Genomic DNA, 16,711 nt, shown 5'->3' on the forward strand with positions numbered 1-16,711 from the left:
GTGATTACTGTAGCTTTATAATAAGTTTTGAAATTGAGAAAATGAGTCCTCCAACTATGTTCTTTTTCAAGATTGTTTTGGTTGTTGGGTCCCTTGTATTTCCACATGAATTTTAGGATTAGCTTGTCAATTTCTGCAGAGAAGTCAGTTGGGATTTTGACAGGGATATTGTCATCTTCATAATTTAAAATCTTCCAATCCATGAACATGCGGTATCTTTCCATTTATCTAGGCCTTCTTTAATATCTTTCATTCATTTATTATAGTTTTTAGTATACAAGTCTTACACTTCTTTGGTTAAATTTATTCCTAAGTATTTTATTCTTTTTTGATGCTATTGTAAATGGGATTGCTTTTGTAACTCCATTTTCAGATCGTTCATTGTTAGTGTATACAAATACAATTGATTTTCGTATGTTGATCTGGTAATTGGCAATGTTGAACTTGTTTATTGGTTTTACTGTTTTCTTGGTGGATTCCTTAGGATTTTCTCTATACAAGATCATGTCATCTGCAAATATAATTTTATCTCTTCCTTTCCAATTTGGATGCACTTAATTTTTCTTGCTTAGTTATCCCATCGAGAACTTCCAGTACGATGTTGAATAGAAGTGGCAGGAGCAGACATCCTTTACTTGTTCCTGATCTTAGGGGGAAAACATCTAGTCTTTCATCATTAAGTATGATGTTAGCTGTGGGGTTTTGTAAATACTGTTTGTAAGTTGAGAAAACTCCCTTTTATTTATAGTTTGTTGAGTGTTTTCTTATCATGAATAGGTGTTGGATTTTGTCACATGCCTTTTCTGTATCTATTAGGATGACCATATGGTTTGTCCTTTATTAAAATGGTATATTATTAATACACTGATTTTCATAAGTTAAACAAACCTTGTATTCCTGTGAGAAATCCCACTTGGTTATGGTATATAGTTCTTTTTATATATTGCAGAATTTGGATTCCTAGTTTTTTTGTTGAGGATTTTTGCTCCTGTATTCAAAATGGATATTGGTCTGTTGTTTTATTTTCTTATGATGTCTTTGGGGTTTTTTCATATCAGTGTACTACTGTGTTTCCTCTTCTGTTTTGGGGAAGAGTTTATGAAGGGTTAGTGTTAATTCTTTAAACTTTCAGTAGACTTCATCAGTGAAGCCATCTGGGCCTGGGCTTTTCTTTGTAGGAAGTTTTTTGGCTTGGTTTCTTTTTATAACTTTTTTAAAGAATTCCGTTCAGAAGGCTTGCTCTACACTGTCAACATCGTGATGAACATGGAAGGGGACAAGACTATTCACTTTTTCTTTAAAAACCTTTATTATTATTATCTTTACTTTCTTAATATGAGTATATATTACTTTAGCAATTAAAAATATTAAAAAGTAAATTCAATTACAAAGAAAAATCAAAACAAAACTTTCTAGTCCCTCTTTCAACTAGATTTAGCATCTATTTAAATATTCTGTAACTGCCACTGCTTAAAACTTAAGAATGGAGGAATTTTGGTCTAAATTAGAACAAAACCATAGTTATAAAATTGATTTCTGAAGAAACTCTGTTTTTATAATCCATCTCTAGGGCCTGGTAAGTGTTGCTAAATACTAAGATCTTTTTGGACTCCATTAATGAGATAAGAGAATTTAATAACAGAATAATAATAACAATTTTATAGTTAGAACTCTTCTTATTTAAATTCAAGTGGATAGGACTATGACTGTGCTTTCAAGAATAAGTGAAACTAGTTTGGTTTCTAACTGAAGTATGCCCCCTCTTTGGTTTACACTGGTAATTTGCTTAAACCTTTTTTGATAGATAATGTTAGGGTTTACTTTGATCCAGCCTCTGACATAAATTATCACAGTTAGTGGTATCTAGATAAATTTTGCTGTGTTTCGCATTAATCAGTTTTTGACTTAAAGTCTATTTTCTCTGATATTAGTATACCCACCCCTGCTCTCTTACTATTTGCATGGAACATCTTTTCCATCCTTTCACTTTCAACCTATTTGTGTCTTTAGATCTAAAGTTAGTCTATAGTAGACAGCATGTAGTTGGATCATTTAAAAAAATTTATCTGTTGATCTATGTCTTTTGATTGGAGAGTTTAAACCATTTACATTTGAAGTAAATATCTATAAGGAAGGACTGACTTTGGCCATCTTGTTATTTGTTTTCTGTATATTTTATAGCTTTTTTATCCCTTGTTTCTTCCATTACTGTCTTCTTTTGTGCTTAGTTGATTTTTTGTGGTGATGTGTTTTGATTTCCTTCTCATTTCCTTTTGTATATTTTCTATAGATATTTTCTTTGTGGTTACCATGGGGATGACAGATAGCATATAAATTTATAACAATCTAATTTGAATTGATACCAACTTAACTTCAGTCATATATAAAACTCTACTCCTACACAGTTCCACTCCTCCCTCATTTTATGTTACTGATGCCACATATTACATCTTTATCCATTGTATACCAATTAACACAGAGTTAGAATTATTTCTTACGCATTAGTCTTTTAAATTCTTTGGAAAATAAAAAGAGGAATTATAAACCAAAATTATAATAATATTAGCTTTTATATTTGCTCACATATTTATCTATACCAGAGATTTTTATATCTTCATCTGGCTTCAAGGTACTGTCTAATGTCCTTTCACTTCAACCTGAAGGACTCCCTTTAGCATTTCTTGTAGGGCAGGCCTACTGGTAATGAACTCCCTCAGCTTTTATTTATCTGGGAATGTCTTAATTTCTCCTCATTTTTGAAGAACCATTTTGCCAGATATAGAATTCTCAGTGAACAGATTTTTTTCTTTCAGCACTTGAACTATATCATCCCATTGCCTTCTGTCTTCTAAGGTTTTTGCTGAGAAATTAGTTAATGATATTATCGAAGATCCCATGTATGTGATGCGTTGCATCCCTTTTGCTACTTTCAAGATACCACCTTTGTCTTTCTACAGTTTGGTTGTAATGTGTCTTAATGTGGGTCTCCTTGGGTTTATCCTACTTGGGATTCATTAGGATTCTTGGATTTGTAGATTCATGTATTTCATCAAATTTGGGGAGTTTTTGGCCATTATTTCTTCAAATAATCTCTCTGCCCTTTCCTCTCCCTCTTCTATTAAAGACTTTCAAAACGTGTATGTTGGTCTGCTTGATCCTGTCCCACAAGTTCTTTAGGCTCTGCTCACTTTTCCTTATTCTTTTTTCTCTTTATGCTCCTCAGGCTCAATACTTTAAGTTGTACTATCTTCAAGTTTGTTGATTGTTTCTTCTGCCTGCTCAAAGTTACCCGTCTAGTGATTTTTTTTTTTTTTTTTTTGAGACAGAGTCTCACTGTGTTGCCTGGGCTAGAGTGCCGTGGCGTCATCCTAGCTCACAGCAACCTCAAATTCCTGGGCTCAAGCGATCCTCCTGCCTCAGCCACAGCTACAGGCATGCGCCACCATGCCCGGCTAATTTTTTCTATATATTTTTAGTTGTCCAGATCATTTCTTTCTATTTTTTAGTAGAGACGGGGTCTCGCTCTTGCTCAGGCTGGTCTCGAACTCCTGAGCTCAAACAATCCGCCCACCTCGGCTTCCCAGAGAGCTAGGATTACAGGCGTGAGCCACTGCGCCCGGCCACGTCTAGTGAATTTTTAAATTTTCAGGTATCATAGTTTTCAGCTTTAGAATTTCTGTTTGGTTCCTTTTTATAATTACTATCTCTTTGTTGATATTCTCATTTTGTTCCTATATTGTTTACCTGATTTCCTTTAGTTCTCTGTCCCTGTTTTCTTTTAGCTCTTTGAGCATATTTAAGACAATTATTTTAAAGTCTTTGTCTAGAAATTCTGGTGTCTGGGCTTCCTCAAGGACAGTTTCTATTGATTTATTTTGTTTATTTAAATTAGGCCATGTTTCCCTGTTTCTCTGTATGCCTTGTAATTTTTGTTGTTGTTGAAAATCGGGCATTTGAAAAAACAGCCACCTCTCCTCTTTTCAGAATGGCTCTGTGCTGGGGCAGTCCTTCACACATTAGCTGGGTTTATTCTGATCCTAGGGTGCCTAAAGTGAAAGCTTAAAGTCTTCTCAGGTCTTTACTGAGCATGTATCTTGCCTGGGCCTATATGGTGCTTTTTCAATTATCCTGAATACATAGCAACTTTTGAATGTCTTAATTTATCAAGGAGTCTCACGCAGTTTCCCCTTAGGACTTTGTTATTCTATTGTATGTCTCCATCCATAATCCTTTTCCCCAGGTTTCTGTGGATCTGTAGTCTCCCTGAGGCTTTTATGAGCAGAGTCTACCACTTTTCCTGCCTGAAATTCAAGTTAGGCAAAACAGAGACTGGTCCTTTAGTCTGCACTCAGACAAGTTAGAATGTTGTAAATAAGTTCTTCTCTGCTTTATCCAGTTGGAGGAAGGGAGCTAGGAACTGGGCTGCCACCTTCTCCATACCAAGACCACTGATGTGCCTGGGAGGGGGTGGGGCAAGGGCATGTAAGACAGCCACAAAACTTTTTTCCTACCACTTTGAAGGTGACTTTTTCTTGATTAGGTGTTTATAGTTTCTGAAAACCTTTAACTGGTTTCCAGAGCTCCTACAAGATTAGTTCAGCCAGCTTCTGTCTTTTTTTTTTTAAATTTTTCCATAGCGGTACAAGAACTTGTAGCTACCTAGTCTATTATTTTGCTGATGTCACTCAATATCCATCATTTCTTAATGAGCTATTCTGAGAGCCATTTTTAAGCAGAGGAAAAATTAATAATTTATGTATCCTTGATGATAGAGTTATAGAGTTGAATGGAGCTATAACAAGAATTTGTGTTTACTCTGACTGAGGTAGTCAAGTATAATGGTAGGAACTTTGGTGTGGATGCAAATGAATCATAGTTTGGCTTTTTATTAGAAAGTTATTTTACCTTTTTAAATCTCAGTTTTGGCCAGGTGTGGTGGCTCATGCTTATAATCTCAGCACTTTGGGAGACTGAGGCTAGAGGATTGCTTGAGCCCAGGAATTGAAAACCAGCTTGGGCCACACAGTGAGACCCAAAAAATTTTTTTTTGAAAAAACCTCAGTTTTATCTTCTATAGAATGGGTATAATAAATGTTAGGTGGTTGAGAGGAATCAACAAAATGACTCACCTAAAAAAATATTTATCAAGTGCTCAATAAATATCAATAATCTTAGGGAAATCCCTAATGTCTGTTGTGTACAGCTCTACCCACTGAGTGGCCACATAGATTGATGACCACCCTTTAGTTCCAGCATAAGTACACATTATTTTTTGAGTAGCCATAAAGGGCTTTCTGAATATTTTTACCCAGTTAATGTTTTTAAGTCCCTGGCTCTAAGTAGAGATTTTGCTCTCCGAAATCCTTCAGGAATTGCAAAGATTAAGAAGATGATACTGTTCAATTCTAGCTAAGCAAGGGTGTGGCAAAATGGGTATTCATACACTCTTAATGGAAACTGAAATAGGTGTAGCCTTTCTGGAGAGCAAAATGGCACCGTGTGGCAGCAGCCCTAAAAATGTTCATGCCCTTTTACCCAGTCGGCCTATCCTAAGGGGGTCTAGTGAAAACATCAAAGATGCAGAGAAAGATTCAACTATCATCTATTTATTCATCCACTTAATAAATATTTGATACTTCCTAAGTGTCAAACATTTGTTAATTCTAGACTCTGTAATCAAGACCAGCTTCTGTGCTCAAGAAGCTTTAAATTAAAAATTAGAAACACTATGAATGTGCAATAGTAGAGCAATGCTCAAAAAAAAATTTATTCATCCATAAGGTGGAATATTATAAAGCTTCCAAAAATAATGTTTTGAAGAATTTTTAATAGCAGTGGATATATGCTGATTGCATAATGTTACTTAAAAAAACAAAAGCATTATTTAGCATAATATCAATTCTGTTTAAAAGATATGCAAATAATTACATAGAAAAAAAGCCTGAAAGGAAATATACCAAAATGTTAATGAGGATTATCTCTGATTGATGGCATTTTGGATGAGTTTAAGTTTTTCTTTGTATTTTTCCACATTTAAAAATTTTCTGTAATGGGTATATGCTACTTTTATAATCAGAAAAATACATATTTTCAAAGAGAGAAAGTTGGGGCTAGAATGTTTGCAGCGTGCAAGAAAAATGAGAGGTGCTTTCTAGTACATAGGAGTGAAGGGAAGAGAGGCCTAGGGGAAGGTAAATAAGGGAAACAGCCTATTTTCTGGTTCTGTGGTCTCTTCTTACCTCCCTTCTGCTTGGTGTAGGATATGACCCAATCAATAATAGGCTGATTTGCAGAAAAATCACAGGAATGTGTTCTTTTTTTCATTGGGCGCTCCTTTTTCTGGAGGTGCTGGGTGAGGGGTGGCATTCCTTTTGTACTGCCTGCAAATGCCATCTGCGTATAGCAGACCACAAAATATGCACTATCATTTTCTTTCTAGACTTATTTTCCCCCAGTTTTGAGTGGATGCTATAAGCACGGTTTCTTCTTTCTGCAAATATGAGAACTATATGATTTTTATTTCCAGCAAAAACCGAACCACCTGGGATTCTCAGTGTGAAACCAGTTTTGGGTATCAAACGAATGGTTCAAATAAAATGGAAAAGACCTGAGTTGGCACCTGCTTCATCTAATTTAAAATACACACTTCGATTCAGGACAATCAATAGTACCCGCTGGGTAAGTTATGCCATTATAATGTTCCTAGTAGAGGACCCGAGGAAGAGAATCATTGATGACTTTTTTTGACCTGGAGTTGTTGTTTTCACTTTCTACATTGAAAATAGAAGAGAGACAATCCTGACTGCTTTCCTTCGCAATTTCCCATTTGGACCTTTTAGATCGGAAAACTGTTCTACCATAGACATTTTGCCTTCTGAGCACAGGGACATATTAAAGAGTGAGAGATTTTACTTTTTTATTCTATCCAGGTTTGTATCTAGCTATGTTGGCTACCAGAGATTCTGTAGTTTGCCATTTTATTTTTAATTTTTCCAACCTTTCATAATATTGTGAAGTATAATTCACATTGAGAACAGTGAACAAAACATAAAATATTGCATTTAACAAATTATTATTAAGTCAGCACTCATGTAAAAACCACTGAGGTCAAGAATAAAACCTTACCTATGCTCCTCCTCTCATTAGAGCTATTATTCTTATTTTCATGGTAATCACTCTTTGCTTTTATTATGGTTTCACTATTTAAGCCTGCAGCCCTGAAAAACATAGTTGAAGGGATTCTCTTTCCTTGACACCCAGGATGAAGGAATGCCCAGTAGAAATATATGAGGAACCTATAAATGGAATCCGTACATTATGTATTTTTTAATGTTTGGCTTCTATCTCTCAATGTTGTGCTTTTAGGGCTGAGTACAGTGCCTCATGTCTGTAATCCCAGAATTTTGGGAGACCAAGGTGGGAGGATTGCTTGAGGCCAGGAGTTCGAGACCAGCCTGGGCAACATAATGAGACCCTGTCTCTAAAAACAATTTTTAAAAATTAGCTGGGCATGGTGCCATGCAGCTATTGTCCTAGCTACTCTGAAGTCTGAAGTTGGAGGATCCTTTGAGCCTGGAAGTTCCAGGTTGCAGTGAGCTGTGATTGTGCCACTGCACTCTAGCCTGGGTGACAGAGTGAGAGCTTGTTTAAAAAAATTATGCTTTTAAAATTTATTTATGTTATATAATGCTGTAGTTTATATATTTTCATTGCTCTGTAGTACTCCATTATATGAACATAGTGGAATTGTGACTTTAATTTGCATTTGCCTGACTTTTAATGAGGTTGTACACCTTTTTCATATGTTTATTGGCCATTTGGATTCCTTCATTGTGAAGTACTGACTTAAGCCTTTTACACATTTTTTTCTATTCAGTGGTCTGCTTGATTTTTTAACTGACTTGTAGGCATTCCTTATATATTCTATTTATGAGTCTTTTCTTTGTTATATGTGTTGCAAACATCTCTTACTATGTGGTATATCTTTTCACTCTCTTAATGGTGACTTTTGATGAACAGAACTTCTTAATTTTTATACTGTCAAATTTTATCAGCCTTTTTCTCTATTCTTAATACCTTTTGTGGTCTTAAGAAATCTTTTCTTATCTCAAAGTCCAGAAGATATTTCCTATTTCCATCAATGCAGCCTGAAATTATATCACCTTTTTTTGGTAACCATCGCACATTATTGACTCTTAGTCAATTAGTAGCCAGTTAAATCGTTAAGAGTCCTCCACACCAAGATTTGCTAGTAAAACACATCTTCACTACCTTATAATGAGCTGGTTTTTAACCCAAGTTCAGGTGTTTTATTTATTCCTATCGAATTTCTTAACATTGGTCTTATCCATCATTTCAGCCTATTTGGAATCTTTATTTGGTCACCCAAAACTTATAATTAACTTTTTACTTTCTAGCTTTTCAGTATCTTCATATTTGATAACACTTACTCCTATACCTTTATCTAATTATTGATAAAAATGGTGACTACATCAGAGCCCTATGGGAAACCAGTAGGGACCATCCAGAGACCCAACCCACCTTCTTTGAGTGTGATCATTTATTCAGGCTTCTATCAATATACCTAATTACCACGACAGTCATCCAGCCTACTTTTTTCATCTTGTCCAGGAGGCTATCATGAGACTCTTTCCTTTGTGGAAACCCAGAGATGCCATGTCTATTGCATCCTATCCTAGTCCAGAACTCCTTCAGAAAAGAAAATTGGTTAAGTTTTACTTGTCCTATGTTTAGAGAGATGATTTTGGCCACTCCTCCTCCCAGCTTCCTATCTAAGCCAGCTCTGCAACCATTCCCCTTGAACCTGACGACAGGTAACATTGGACTCATTGATTTGTAGTTTGGGGAGCCCCTAAGCAGAATAGTCCCCAGCACAGCACAGCTTCTCTTCCTTCGTACCACAGGTCATGGGCTCAGTGAACTGAAGGAACTTCTGGGGTGATCTGCTGGCTGGGAATCCTTGATTCTTTCTATTTGTCTGAGTCCAGAGTCACTATAGCTGCTGGTGTAGGATTCAACAGGAAAAACAAACCAGGTCCTGTGTCCCCCTGGACACATGTACAACACTGAGGGCAACAAGTGTAAACTACTCCATCCTGTGCCCCACCCCTTTGACAGACTCACCTGCATTTTTGCCGCCTTCCTTCCAGTCTCCAAGGTAAGATGTCTTTCCTCCTGTTCTCCTGGAGGCCATGGGAAGGAAGGTGAAATGTATAGCCAGTACCCCTCTCTCCTTTTAGCTTTCAAAGACAGGCAAGTCTCCTCAGCTCTAAACCCAGCTCTTTCCAACCTCCCATCAGCAGTTGCCACTGTTTGTTAGGTTTTTTTTGTTTTTTGCTTTGTTTTTTGACACAGAGCCTTGCTCTGTTGCCCAGGCTAGAGTGCCCTGGTGACAGCCTAGCTTACAGCAACCTCAAACTCCTTGGCTCAAGTGATCCTCCTGCCTCAGCCTCCCAAGTGGCTGGGACTACAGACGTAAGCCACCACGCTCGGCTGATTTTTTCTATTTTTGGTAGAGACGGGGTCTCACTCTTGCTCAGGCTGGTCTCAAACTCCTAAACTCAAGCTATCCTCTGGCCTCAGCCTCCCAGAGTGCCTCCCAGGATTATAGGTGTGAGCCACCACACCCGACCAGGTTCCCACTGTTGATAGAAGGAGATCCAGGTCCTTAACCCTCTGAGACCTGGCCCTCACAACCCCCTCAAGCTCATCTTTCACCTTGCTCTTGCTGCTATGGTAATTCTGAATTGCTTGTTTCCCCTGATCATGTTGTCTCAGTATTCTGTGCCTCTCTCTAGAACACCCTCTGCTTTTGCACCTCTGCTCCTGCCCCAATCTATTCATCTTTCAGAACTTGGGTCTGGCATATTTCTTCTGAGAGCCAGAGTCTGGTGTCCCTTCTCTACATGCCTCACTTCTGTCATTGCACTTAACAATGAACGTGTTTAAACTTGTCTCTCTCCCAGTTAGACTGTAAGTCTTTCAAATGCAGGGAGCTTGATTTTCATCTTTTTTTCTGAGACCGAGTCTCCCTTTGTTGCCCTGGCTAGAGTGCCGTGGTGTCAGCCTAGCTCACAGCAACCTCAAACTCCTGAGCTCAAGCGATCCTTCTGCCTCAGCCTCCTGAGTAGCTGGGACTACAGGTATGCGCCACCATGCCCAGCTAATTTTTTCTATATATTTTTAGTTGCCCAAGTAATTTCTTTCTATTTTTTAGTAGAGACGGAGGTCTTGCTCTTGCTCAGGCTGCTCTCGAACTCCTGAGCTCAAACCGATCCACCCTCTTCGGCCTCCCAGAGTGCTAGGATTACAGGCGTGAGCCACCGCGCCTGGCCTTGATTTTCGTCTTTGTTTTCCCTTTGCCTGGCACATGCCTATGCTCAATAAATGTTTGTTTAAACTAAGCCATGTGAAACTAATCCTGAAATCCCAAAATGTCCTTATGACAAGACCCACATTTGTATGAGAGTATATGAGTTGCAAAGTGCTTTCTTACCCTCCAAATTATTTAAGCCTAGCAAATATCCTATAAATGAGGCCTTACTAACCACATTTTTACAGATTAGGAAATTGAGATGTGGCAAGCTTAAATGATCTATCCAAGATCATAAGGTTTATAAGTTGCAAACCTAAGCCCAGGTTTTCTGACTCCAAGTTTGTCATTCGTGTGACCATACTTCAGCACCTCCAAGTCTTCCTGTGGTCCTAGTCTAAAGCGCTTACACCTTTACATAATGAAACCATGTGAATATCCTGGAAAGGGATCTCAAAACTATTTTACAAGTTTGATTTAGGCTTTGCACCAAAACTTCTGACTCATCTCTTAAGACAAACACTTTGGCTTTGTTAGGATTTGGCACAAAGTACAGATTATAGAAGCAAACCTGATGAAACTAATTAATGTTTCGGGGTGGTTCCGTCGCCTATGTTGAGTTGTGGAAGGTTTAGATCTAAGCCCGTATATAAAGGATCAGTTGATCCTGGACCCTTTGAAGGCCAAAGGCACCTCAGCTAGATAAAAAGCCAAGGTAAAAGGAGCCTTAAAGACATATCGTTTGAAAGACTGAGCAGCTTTTTTTGTTTCCTCTGAGGCTGGGACTGGGAAGAACAGGCTTTTGTAGCTACATTAGGCAGAGCTCTTTGAGCATGAACGTGGTCAGAACCACCAAGCAGGCCAAGCATGTGCTAAGGGTAAGAGCAAAGCAGCAGGAAAAATTAGAAAGATTTAAGAAAAAAATCATATATTTTTAAAAGCATGAAAAGGAAAGGAGAGCATTATTAGACTTCCTTACACTCGCTGTTTGGATTAGTATTGTTATGTTACTTATGGAGGGCACCATGTGACTGGGCCTTTCCTAATGGTTTTGATCCTGTTCCAACTGAACCCCATAATGACAGATTGTCCCAAATTATGCTCCCCACAACCCTATCTCCTGCCACAGCCTCTGCAGGGGTGGTTTGAAGAGGATGCTCAGGGAACCAGGGATTCAGCAGCAACACCGCTTCACCTCTCCTTGCTCCGCCCCGTCTCACTAGGCTGGGAGTTCGGAGTGTCCATCTGTAGCCGGGATGCTCGGCTTCCTGCCACAGATGCACACGCTCCTTTTGCCCATTTCCTTTAGGCTCAGGAGCTGTAATTAGGTACTCATTTTCACAGCTTTTACACAGGTGTAAGAAATAGCAGGGCTTCCTTCTCCTGTAGTGTTCCATGGGACTCTACTGTGTGCAAACTAGCAAAACGGACGTGCCTATAAGTGCAGTTCATTTTTATCAGCTCCTTATAAGTTTCATAAGCCAACAGCTGAAAGTTTATATTGCAGCAACGATGACTGTGCTCAGAAAGGAATAGGTGAATTTTTAGTTTCACTGAGAGGGCTCAGGAGGGACTTTAGAAATTATATAAAGCAACACCTTCCTTTTACTAATGAGAAACTGACCTCAAGAGAAGAGAACTGATTTATTTACCTCTCCCCTCCCCAAGAGAGTGTCAAAGTGAATTTATACATCCAGGCTGTTGAGACTTTCAGCAGCTTGACTGACTGGTCACCGAAAGATCCACAGTTTGAAAGGAGACATTTGCGTAAAGGGAAAGAGCCTAGGAGTAAAGAAATCTGTGTTCTGGTCCTAGTTCTGCTAAGTCCTAGTTTAACTTTCATTTAAATGGTCATTTAACTTTCCTGGGTGTCAGTCGTGACATGAGGCTTGAATTTGATGCAGCCACGGTCTCTGTCCCCTGCTGTTCTGTGAGGCTGTATTTCTAGGTGTTGGAGTCCCCTCCTAGGCCCCAGTTGCCCCGGGTCATGGGCTCTGCCTTGCGTCTTCCAGAACAGCAAGCAGTAGGGCTCCGTTCACTCAGACCAGTCCAGAGGCAGGAGTCCCTGCCCTACACGCTTAGAGGCAGGAAATGGGGAGGGAGGCGGTTTATGGGGAGATTCGTATCTGTTTAGGTGCCAATTGTTCCCAGACACGTGGAAGTTTATTTCTGAAAATTATGTATTTAATATTTTAAAATTTGAGATAGAGTGTTACTAGTTCTGAAAAGGTAAGAGAGCAGTGGATAGCGAAGAGGAAAAATGGAACGAACGATAACGTGCTGTCTCCATTTCACCTGAGGGTTGTCTCTGTCTTGTAGATGGAAGTCAACTTCACTGATAGGCATTCCAATACAGACCAAACCTACAACCTCACGGGGCTGCAGGCTTTTGCGCAATATGTCATAGCTCTGCGATGTGTGGCCGAGGAGTCAAGGTTCTGGAGCGCCTGGAGCCAGGAAGAAATGGGAACAACTGAGGAGGAAGGCAAGCTGCTCCCTGTCATTTCTCTTCTGCCTGCTGGCGTAGGGCTGCTGGGGGCTAGATTGGTGGGTTTCGTCAAGTGCCCCAGTCGGGAATCGTGGGCCTGATGAGTGTTCTCTGTGCCCACCTGAGCCCCTGGCAGTGAGCCTGCCCTGCTCTGCTGGTGCTAGGTACCTGAGCAGCTCTGTGCCCCAACACAAAGGATTGCATCTTTTGTATGGTTCTTATATTAATACTGTACATGAAGTAGTATCATATCACTTCAATGTATCCTATGATAAATTAGAGATACATATTGTAAACCCTAGAACAACTACTCAAAAAATAAAGGTATAACTAATGAAAAGGGGAAAAAATGTCACATCTTTAATGACAGTGAGAAGGAAAGAGACAAGGACTGCACATTGATTGAGCACTTACCACGAGTCACATACGGCCAATAAGAGCAATGCTTCTGGCCACTGGGCTTGGCTTAAATCCCAACCCGGCCCTGCAATGACTTTGGGCACGATACCTAATTTCAAAGTCTACTTTAAGTCGTTTCCTCACCATTTATTCCTCTTTTCCGTATTGAAATATAATTTGTAAATTGAATTTATAGTAGTACCTCCTTTTTAGTGTTATTTTAGACAGTAAATGACATAATGTGTGTAGCCCATAGTAAACATTCACTAAATGCTAGATTTCCTAGTCTTATTACTTATCCTATTGTTCTTACTAATCCTCCTAGAAGCCCTATAAAATATGTTGTCACTCACATTTTGGAGGTGAGGGAGTTGAGTTTCAGCGATGTTAATAAACGGCTCAGGTCACTCAGCATGTGCTATTGTTCCAAGAGCCTTGCCCAGTGCCTGACCCCCAGTAGATGATCAATGTATTAGTTTCCTATTGTTGCTGTAACACATTACCACAAATTTAATGGCTTAAAGCAACACAGATTTATTCTCATAGTTCTGGAAGTTAGAAGTTCAAAATCAGTTTCACTGGGCTAAATTCAAGGTGCCAGCTGGGTTGTTTCCTTTTGGAGACTCTGAGTGGAGAATGTTTCCTCGCCTTTTCCCGCTTCAGGTGGTGGCCTGTATTCTTTGGCTTGTGGCTCCTTCCTCAAGCTACAAAGCTTATAATTCCATCATCATATTACCTTTTTCTCCTCTTCTGTGTCAAATCTCTCTGTCTCCCTTATTATAGGACCTTTGGATCACATTTAGGGCCCATTTGGATGATCCAGGATACTGTCCCCTTTTCCCATATAAGGAAACATTTGTAGGTTCTGGGGGTTAGGACCTGGATATCTTTGAGGGCCATTTTTCAGCCTAACACAATGAATGAATGACTCATTAGATGAATACTTGGTGATGTCTACACGTAGTCTTCTGAATTATGGAAAAGGAATACAAAAATGTCCATCCTTCTAACCTTCCTCTGAGGATTTCACTTCATTTATTTATGAAGTGTAGGTTTTAGAACATGAATCCCCCCATGCTCATGATTTCATGCTCATGGTTGTGGGGATACTCACATTGTAATAGAAAATGAGATTTCAGTCTCATACCCAAGTCCCACATTGCTCTCAGGTAACATCTGGCATCAACCTCTGTGCTTCCTGCTCTAATTTATCCCTCTGGATCCTGGCTGAGTTTCCCACAAGACTAAGTACTGACAGATGTTTGGTGTGTTCACTGCTATAGTCAGATGTCTGGAACCAATTTGATACCTTCTGAATTTTGTATTCCCCACTGAGGATGTTTGTGCAGGACCATTGAGCAGATAGTCCTCTTCCTTTGCCTACCTTTCAGCAGGCAGTCTGGGGACTAAGTACTGCCTCAGGTGTGATGGTGCTTTGCCCAGCTCATCTCCCCTCTGTGGCTGTCACTCTTCTCTCCAGTGACGTCCTGGTGCCATTATGGCTCAGAGCCTCAAGCCTACTCAGCTCATCACAGGGCAGCCACTCCCTAATGTCAGTCCTCAACTCGTTTTGCTGCCAGAAACAAGATTTTCTATTTTATATGATTTATTAGTTCAGCTAGCTTGATTAATTAGCAAACACCAGACGCTGGTGTTCTCTGTGTACTTTTCTAATTAAAGTAAATCAATACTTATTTGTCAAAGTCACCACTAGAGAACTTTTACTTTTGTTTTTCTTCATTTTTTTAGGATCTCAGAGGAAACTGATGGAAATGCATTCCCAAACCCCAGCAAATCCTAATTTCTTCTTCTAATTCATAAGCCATTTGTTTTCCTATTTCAATGAAATGCCAGTTGTGTAGTGCAAACCACCTCAAACCTTTCTAATTGTTTGAAAACTTGTATTCTAAGTTGAATGTGAAGCTCTACCTATTTTCTTTTGGATTTGAACATATTGATTATTAGAGTTATTTACCTACATTTAGGTATTTGAATATCTACTTACTACATGATAAAGATATAATTTGATTCAAATCCTGGCTTTATTACTTAAAAGCTTGTGATACTGGACAGTTGCTTAATTTCTCTGGGCTTCAGAAATAGAAACAATAATATTGCTATAAATAACTACAGGGCAGTAGGGATTAAATGAGATAATTCAGTAATTCACTTGCTGAAAGTTAGCTGTTATTATTGTTGGTTTTTAACAAGGGTACCAGTATGTGTCTGATTGGTAGTGGTTGTGGGGAAACCCATATTGTAATAGAAACAGTATAGCATCAGATTGTAACTATACCAGTCCAGACAATTGATGCCTTTGAATATGTAGATATTTTGGTTGATTTGTAAAACTGTAATTTTGCCTTTTTCATAAATACAGAGTTATTACTTTTCATCCTTTGGTTAAACTGCAAATCCATTATAAACTCATGGTTAATGGAAAGTTGGCTGTAATATTTAATAATTGTAGAAGATTTACATACCAGTCAGACAATGGTTTTACTAGAAGCTGCATTTGTGGAAAGTCTATATTGGGAAGACTGTTTCTCTTTGGACAATAACTGCAGGAACTACTGGCCTCAATGAAAGGGGAAAATACCCAATTAAACTCAATTCATTATTACCATCTACTAAAACTAAATGGGTGCCTATGGGCCAAATCTAATAAGAATTTCACTCATATTTCTAGTCTAGTGCCTGCAATGATTATTTAATAATCAGTTTATTTTTGCCTATATCTGTCCTTGAGATGAATATTTAGGACTGGATAGGAATGAACACTTCGTCTTTAGATTTTTTTTTTCTTACTCTCAAAATTATCATCCCTGAGTTTGACTTTCCACATGATTGGAACAGAGAGATTCTGCAAGTTAGAGACAGAGTAAGAATCCCTGTAATTCTGCGGGTTACCTTTGAAGTTCTAATGACTGTCAGCCTCTTCTAAGACTGTCTTCTGGGAGGAACCTTGCCACTGCTCACACCTCACTGAAACCAGCCTGTTGTTCCCTGTGTGAGAAAGTTGAGTACTGGCTGTCCTGTCTTCTGATTCAATAAAAACCTTTGGGAAATCAGAAAACTCCTGGTAGAGCTTTTAAGACACACCTCAGTGGAATTCCGACGAGGTCATATATAAAGTCTAAACAGTTCCAATATTCTTATAAGCAACTTAAATGCAATGACAATAGGTCTCATTGAGAGACCCTGGGCCTAACAGCTAGACTGTGCTAACCACACTTCGGCTCCTGCAAGAGTAGGTATAGAAATGTGACTCTCCATTGATGACAAAACAAGGTATTGACTTAACTGCCCTTTGGTACATTTTCCTACATCATAAGGTTGTCTTTAATTGGAGTTCAGTAATTTCACTGAATTCATCTAATTTCACCTAAAGTTAAAAAGATTCCCTGAAGACAATTTCTCAGTACTAATAGTTTAGATCTTGGCCTGAGTGGTAGACCGCATTCTTTGTCAACCTGTTTACATGTTCTCCA

General features: G+C 38.8%; 1 protein-coding gene across 1 annotated transcript in view; it reads left to right on the top strand.

Moving 5' to 3' along the window:
• The window catches only part of IL31RA (interleukin 31 receptor A), a 128,908-nt gene that overhangs the window by 93,161 nt on the left and 19,036 nt on the right, over nucleotides 1–16,711 (top strand). Inside the window, exons 3-4 of the mRNA XM_012655270.1 lie at nucleotides 6,527–6,678; nucleotides 12,653–12,818. Coding sequence (XP_012510724.1) covers nucleotides 6,527–6,678; nucleotides 12,653–12,818 — 318 coding nt within the window. The remainder of the gene's footprint in view (nucleotides 1–6,526; nucleotides 6,679–12,652; nucleotides 12,819–16,711) is intronic.

This window comes from Propithecus coquereli, unplaced genomic scaffold (assembly GCF_000956105.1).
Source record: "Propithecus coquereli isolate 6110/MARCELLA unplaced genomic scaffold, Pcoq_1.0 Scaffold47, whole genome shotgun sequence".
Lineage (NCBI taxonomy): Eukaryota > Metazoa > Chordata > Mammalia > Primates > Indriidae > Propithecus > Propithecus coquereli.